Source organism: Nicotiana tomentosiformis, chromosome 11 (assembly GCF_000390325.3).
Source record: "Nicotiana tomentosiformis chromosome 11, ASM39032v3, whole genome shotgun sequence".
NCBI classification, from domain to species: Eukaryota; Viridiplantae; Streptophyta; class Magnoliopsida; order Solanales; family Solanaceae; genus Nicotiana; species Nicotiana tomentosiformis.
The window spans coordinates 74,870,863-74,877,938 of NC_090822.1; the positions used below are offsets into that span (position 1 = coordinate 74,870,863).

At 36.1% G+C, this 7,076-nt stretch overlaps 1 protein-coding gene across 1 annotated transcript; it reads left to right on the forward strand.

The window, feature by feature from the left end:
* Window positions 1–948: 948 nt before the first annotated feature.
* LOC104114953 (ubiquitin-NEDD8-like protein RUB2) lies at window positions 949–1,506 on the forward strand. The gene has a single exon (XM_009625510.1). The coding sequence runs from the start codon at window positions 949–951 to the stop codon at window positions 1,504–1,506; it is 558 nt and encodes a 185-aa protein (XP_009623805.1).
* The last annotated feature ends 5,570 nt before the right edge of the window (window positions 1,507–7,076 follow it).

Below are 7,076 nucleotides of genomic sequence, written 5' to 3' on the forward strand. Positions count from 1 at the left end.
GTAAAATACGACATGTATCATATATGTGGGGCGTGCGCAACACTTATTTAGCTTAATATTGGAAAAAGAAGTAGGCGAAGTAATAAGAAACTAATTATAGGTTAATGTAAATAATTATATATATTTTTTTTTGGAAAATGAATTGAAACCTCAGTTTTAATTGGAGATTCCTAAATCTATGGGATTTTGCATTGTCTCAATATTTATTTTTGTCACTTTCCAATAATAAATGATACTCCAGTCTATAAGTAGGGTTTAGCCCTTTCAATGGGAGGAGGAAGAGAGAAATCAAGAGATCAAAGTACAAAAGTAACGTTCGTAATGGATGCAAGACGGGGTATGCTCTCATTTTCTTCTCTGTATTTTGAAAATTGTACGTTAAAAAAGTAACATTCTAGTTTAGCTCTTCTCACAGATTTCAAACTGCTTAGTTGCAGATTAGATTTCAGTACGTTCTTTGTTTTTTACGCAAAACTCTTAAATTGGTAACCTGGTACTTTTTTTTATTTCCTTGCTAAAACGTCACAGAAATTATAGTTTGTATTCAAACAACAAGATATATGCTTATGTTGTGTTTTTTTTTTTTTTTGGGTCGTGAATCCATGGTCAGTGAGCCAAACAATGCAGATCATTATTCAAGATGATACTTACAGAGATATGTTTAATTGGCGTTCATTTGGATTCTACAACTGTATAAGTGGTACTAAAAACCACCAATCGGAATCAAAAGCTTTTGTCCTAATTGTTAAACTAGATGATACAATAGCTGCAATGAAAGCATACATTCAAAAGACAAAGGGGATTCCTTTTAAGAAGCAGAAGCTGTTGAATGAGGAAGGTGGTGTTTGCAAAGATGCACAAACTTTTGCATCTTTGGAAATCAAGGACAATTCTTCCTTAATCCTTCGATATGCACCAATAACCCAAATCTTTTTCCTAAAACGTTAAATGTATAAGCTATGTTTTACTGCCATAGATCCATGGTCATTGAGTCGAACAATGCAGATCATTATTCAAGATGACATTTACAAAGACGTGATTAGATGGCGTTCATTGCCGAAATCTTATTTACCGAAATTTGGGCTTGATAAGGACAGTAGCATATATAAAGATTGTGGTCCAAATTCCTTTATCCTAATGGTCGAACCAGATGACAGTATAGCTGCAGTGAAAGCGTACATTCAAGAGGAAAAGGGGATTTCTTTTAAGAAACAGAAGCTGCTGAATGAGGAGGGTGTAGTCCTGAGAGATGCGCAAACTCTTGTTTCCTTGGGAATCAAGAAAGGATCTACCTTAATCCTTCATTATGCATTAGTAACACAACTCGTTATGACACTTAAACATACTGGTCGCAAAATTAGTGTACTGGTTGAGCCTGATGACACAATTGGAGATATTAAGGCCAAACTGCAAGAAAAGGAAGGGATGCGATTTCATCAACAAAGCTTACTCTACCAAGGACAAGATATGCCCGATGATGAGCGCCTCATTAACCTTGATTTGTAGTACTTAACACTGCTCTGAGTCCTGTCTTAAAATTGTGCGGCTTTTGAATTTTGCCCTAGCTATGATTGTGTTTTCTGTTTCTTAATTTGATTGTTCCTACTTCTTTCTATATATATATCTTTTCTATAATTGGTCAACAAGTCTTAGCAAGATGAATTTTTATTTCATTGCATATTCATATCTGTTAGAATCGGGAACCCGGGTAGTACGGAATTTAGCCAAACAACGGTATAATGACAATAACAAAGACAATGAAAGTTGATAATAACGGCAATTAAAGAATATAAAGAACACACAAATTTAACGTGGTTCGGTCAAGGTGACCTACGTCCACAAGCGGAGAGAAGCAATTTCACTATACCAACAAGAGTACAAAAAAGAGTACAAAATTAGAGTAAATACTCTAATTAATCCCAAATACCCCAAGAGAATAACCTCACAAGATTACTCCAAAGAAAGGGTTCACACAAGTGTTTCCCAACACTCACTCTCTTACAAAATACTCTATAATGAAATAAATGAGGAGAAAGAAAGACAAGAGTGAAAAGTTCTTGAATTGGTGTGTTTGTAAATGAGGAGAAACTCCTCTATTTATAGCAAGAAATCCTTGGCCTAATAATGAATATTATGTCATGGCAAATGTCATGATCCACAAATTTGTTATATGGATATTATGTCATGGCAAATGTCATGAACCACAAATTTGTTATAATGGATATTATGTCATGGCAAATGTCATGAAAATTTGGCCATATTACAAATCTCCACCTTGGCCTAATTTCGGCTTATATATAGTAAATTTACTTCACCTTCTCCGCAAAAACCCCAATGGGCAAAATCATTCTTCATAAATGCCAATCAAGTTCAGGCAAAGTTTGAACTTGGATACTTGAAGAGGTTTTGTGAACATGTCAGCAGGATTGTCTCTAGTGTTGATCTTCTGAACAGAGACTTTTCTTTCAGTAATGATTTCTCGGATGAAATGATACTTTATATCAATGTGCTTCGTCCTCTCATGATACATTTGATCTTTAGTCAAGTGAATGGCACTTTGACTATCACAGAAAATGGTAATACCACCTTGGTGTAAACTGAGTTCCGCAAATAGACCCTTCAACCATAAGGCTTCTTTGATCGCCTCGATCACTGCCATATATTCTGCTTCGGTAGTAGATAAAGCTACTACATGTTGTAATGTAGCTTTCTAACTAATAGCGCAACCACCGATGTAAAATACAAAGCCTGTCAGTGATCTTCTTTTGTCAAGATCACCTGCATAATCTGAGTCTACAAAACCAACCAAAGTGTTAGTATTTCTCCCAAACTTCAAACATATGTTTGAAGTACCTCGTAAGTATCTGAGAATCCATTTCACAGCACGCCAATGTGCTTTACTAGGGCAAGCTATATACCGGCTTACCACGCTCACTGCTTGTGAAATGTCTGGACGTGTACAAACCATTGCATACATAATACTGCCGACTGCACTGGAATAAGGAACTTGTGCCATGTACCTCTCTTCTTCCTCTGACTGTGGGAACTGAGTAGCTGATAACTTAAAATGAGAAGCAAGAGGGGTACTAACTGGTTTAGCATCTTTCATGCCAAACCTCTCCAAGACTTTCTCCAAGTACTTCTTCTGGGTCAGAAATAGCCTGTTGGCTTTTCGATCTCTTTTGATCTCCATGCCAAGGATTTTCTTAGCTGCTCCCAAATCTTTCATCTCAAATTCACTTTTCAGCTGACTTTTCAAATTGTGAATTTCTGTTAAATCCTTAGTAGCAATGAGCATGTCATCAACATATAATAATAGGTACACAAATGAACCATTATTTAACTTCCGAAAGTAAACACAACTATCATACATGCTCCTCGAATAACCATGACCCAACATAAAGGAATCAAACCTTTTATACCATTGTCTTGGAGACTGCTTTAATCCGTACAAGGATTTCTTCAACAAGCAAACATGATCTTCTTTTCCTTCAATTTCAAATCCTTCGGGTTGATGCATGTATATTTGTTCCTCAAGTTCGCCATGTAAGAAAGTTGTCTTAACATCAAGTTGTTCTAATTCCAAATAATACATGGCAACGAAGACAAGCAAGACACGAATAGAGCTATGTTTAACAACAGGTGAGAAAATATCATTAAAATCAACTCCTTGTACCTGACTATAGCCCTTTGCAACTAATCGTGCCTTTTGCCTCGCATCTTCAACCCCTGGAATGCCATCCTTTTTCTTGAAGACCCATTTGCAACCAATAATTCTTTTTCCTAATGGCGGCTTCACAAGAGACCAAGTACCATTCTTGTGGAGAGACTCAATTTCTTCATTCATTGCAATCAACCACTTGGCTGAGTCACCACCAGAAATTACTTCTAAATATTTTGATGGTTCTCCAATTTCTTCAGTTTCCTGTGCAACTGAAAAAGCAAATGCAACATAATCTCTAAACCTTAATGGTTGTTTACCTTCTCTTCTTGGTCTATGTTTGGCTATAGAATACTCCTCTTCTTCTGGTTCAACTTTAGGAGTCTCAACTTCAGGAATTTCAGCTTTTGTCTCAACTTTAGGAGTTTCAACTGTATTTTGCTCCAAAGTTGATAAGCTTGGCTCAGAAGGAATGCCAATCTCAATCTCTACCTGGTTCTATGTACTCTTTCCTTTATCTGTATTACAACAACTAGAAGACTCTTTTCTAGAATGTAAAATAGAGGATTCATCAAAGGTTACATCTCTGCTAATTATAAATTTTGGTGCCATGGGATCAGGATACCATAGTCGGTATCCTTTCACCCCAGATGCATATCCAAGGAAAATGCACTTTTTAGCCCTTAGCTCTAATTTTCCATCATTTACATGCATGTATGCAGGGTAACCAAATATCTTTAAATTAGAATAATTAGCAGGAGTACCTGACCACATTTCCTCTGGAGTCTTAAAGTTCAAAGGTGTAGAAGGAGTTCGGTTGACAATATAACAAGCTGTAGAGATAGCTTCTGCCCAAAAGGCGTTTGTCAACCCAGTATTTGAAATTATGCAACGAGCCCTTTCCAAAAGAGTTCTATTCATCCTTTCCGCCACACCATTTTGCTGAGGTGTCATTCTCACAGTACGATGTCGAGCAATTCCTTCATTCTTGCAAAATTCATTGAATTCATCGTTACAAAATTCCAAGCCATTATCTGTTCTAAGCCGCTTAACCTATTTTCCTGTTTGCTTCTCAATCAAAACTTTCCATTGTTTGAAATTTAAGAAAACATCACTTTTATTTTTCACGAAATAAACTCAAACTTTCCTTGAATAATCATCAATGAAAGTTAACATATACCTGGCACCACCTTTTGATGGGGTACGTGAAGGACCCCAAAGATCTGAATGAATGTAATCCAAAGTACCTTTTGTTCTGTGAATCGCTGGAAATTTGAAGCTGACTTTTTTCTGCTTCCCGAATACAGAATGTTCACAGAACTCCATATTTACAGTACTTTGGCCACATAAGAGACCTCTTTTATTGAGGATGGAAAAACTTTTTTTACTCATATGCCCCAATCGCATATGCCACAATTTGGTGATGTCAGAATCTGATTTATTTGATATTGAAACTGCAGCAGCACCTATAACAGTAGATCCCAAAAGAGTATATAACGTACCAGATCTGCGTGCTTTCATGATCACAAGAGCACCATGAGAAATTTTCAGAACTCCACATTCACCTGTGTACTTGCACCCAAGAGATTCTAGAGTGCCCAAAGAGATGAGATTTTTCTTCAAGTCAGGAACATGTCTAATATCGGTGAGAGCTCACCACACCATCGTGCATTTTGATTCGGACTGTACCTTTTCCAATAACTTTGCAGGCAACATTGTTGCCCATCAAGACAACTCTATCTCCAATAGATTCATATGTGGTAAATAAATCCCGACTGGGACACATATGATAAGAACAATCCGAATCTAAAATCCACTCATTGTTAGATTTGAAACTATTATTAGTTGCTAAAAAAATAGTTCCCTCAGTCTCATCAGCAGCTACACTTGCTTCGGCAGTGTCAGTATTTTTGTGCTCACTTTTCTTTTCTGTATGCTTTTCTTTATTTTTCAATTTAAAGCATTCAGAAATAATATGACCTTTCTTATGACAATATTTGCACATGACATTTCTGTATCTGGATTTTGACCTTGATTTAGATTTCTCACTACTTGAATCTTTCTTATTGGATCTACCTCTTATGAATAAGCCTTTCCCTTGGTTCCCACTAGTTTTTCCAGTAATATCTCTATCTATTTGTTCTTTTGATTTCAAAATAGATTTGATATCTTTATAAGAGATATTATCCTTTCCATAAAGCATAGTATCTCTTATATGTTTAAACGACTGGGGTAAGGAAACAAGCAATAACACAGCTTGATCCTCATCTTTGATTTCAGCATCTATGTTACTTAAATCTATAAGAAGAGAATCAAAAGTATCAAGATGAGTAAGTATAGAGGTACCTTCAGCCATACGAAAAGTGTAGTATTTTTGCTTTAGGTAAAGCCTGTTTTCTACTGTTCTTTTCATATATAAGGTTTTAAGCTTTTCCCATATGCCTTTGGCTGAGCTTTCTGCTGCAACTTCACGCAAAACCTCATTTGAAAGATTTAAAATAATACATGCTTTTGCCTTTTTGTCTATGACGGCAAACCCCTCGTCCGTCATTTTATCCGACATCTTCTCCTTTCCTTGCAGTGCCAAATCTAAGCCATCCTGAATTAGGATAGCTTCCATCTTTAATTTTCACATTCTGAAGTTTGCACTTCGGTCAAATTTCTCAACATAAGACTTTGTTAGAGTCATTTTGGCTATATAACTAACCCGGTTAGATCTGGCTCTAATACCAATTTGTTAGAATTGGAAACCCGGGTAGTACGGAATTTAGCAATCAACGGTATAATGATAATAACAAAGACAATGGAAGTTGATAATAACGGCAATTAAAGAATCTAAAGAAGACACAAATTTAACGTGGTTCGGTCAAGGTAACCTACGTCCACAAGCGGAGAGAAGCAATTTCACTATACCAACAAGAGTACAAAAGAGAGTACAAAATTAGAGTAAATACTCTAATTAATTCCAAATACCCCAAGAGAATAACCTCACAAGATCACTCCAAAGAAAGGGTTCACACAAGTGTTTCCCAACACTCACTCTCTTACAAAATACTCTATAATGAAATAAATGAGGAGAAAAAAAGACGAGTGAAAAGTTCTTGAATTGGTGTGTTTGCAAATGAGGAGAAACTCCTCTATTTATAGCAAGAAATCCTTGGCCTAATAATGGATATTATGTCATGGCAAATGTCATGATCCACAAATTTGTTATAATGGATATTATGTCATGAAAAATGTCATGAACTACAAATTTGTTATAATGGATATTATATCATGGCAAATGTCATGAAAATTTGGCCATATTACAATATCTGTAGCACTAAAAGTGCGCTGGTTTTGCATAGTTAGAGGACTATTCATGCTCTCGGTTAAAGCATCAGGACGATTTTAGTTCAAAGCTCAAACATTAGAG

What these genes read in the sequence shown, in the direction of transcription:
- LOC104114953 (XM_009625510.1), top strand. Translation starts at nt 949, where the DNA reads ATGTATAAGCTATGTTTTACTGCCATAGATCCATGGTCATTGAGTCGA.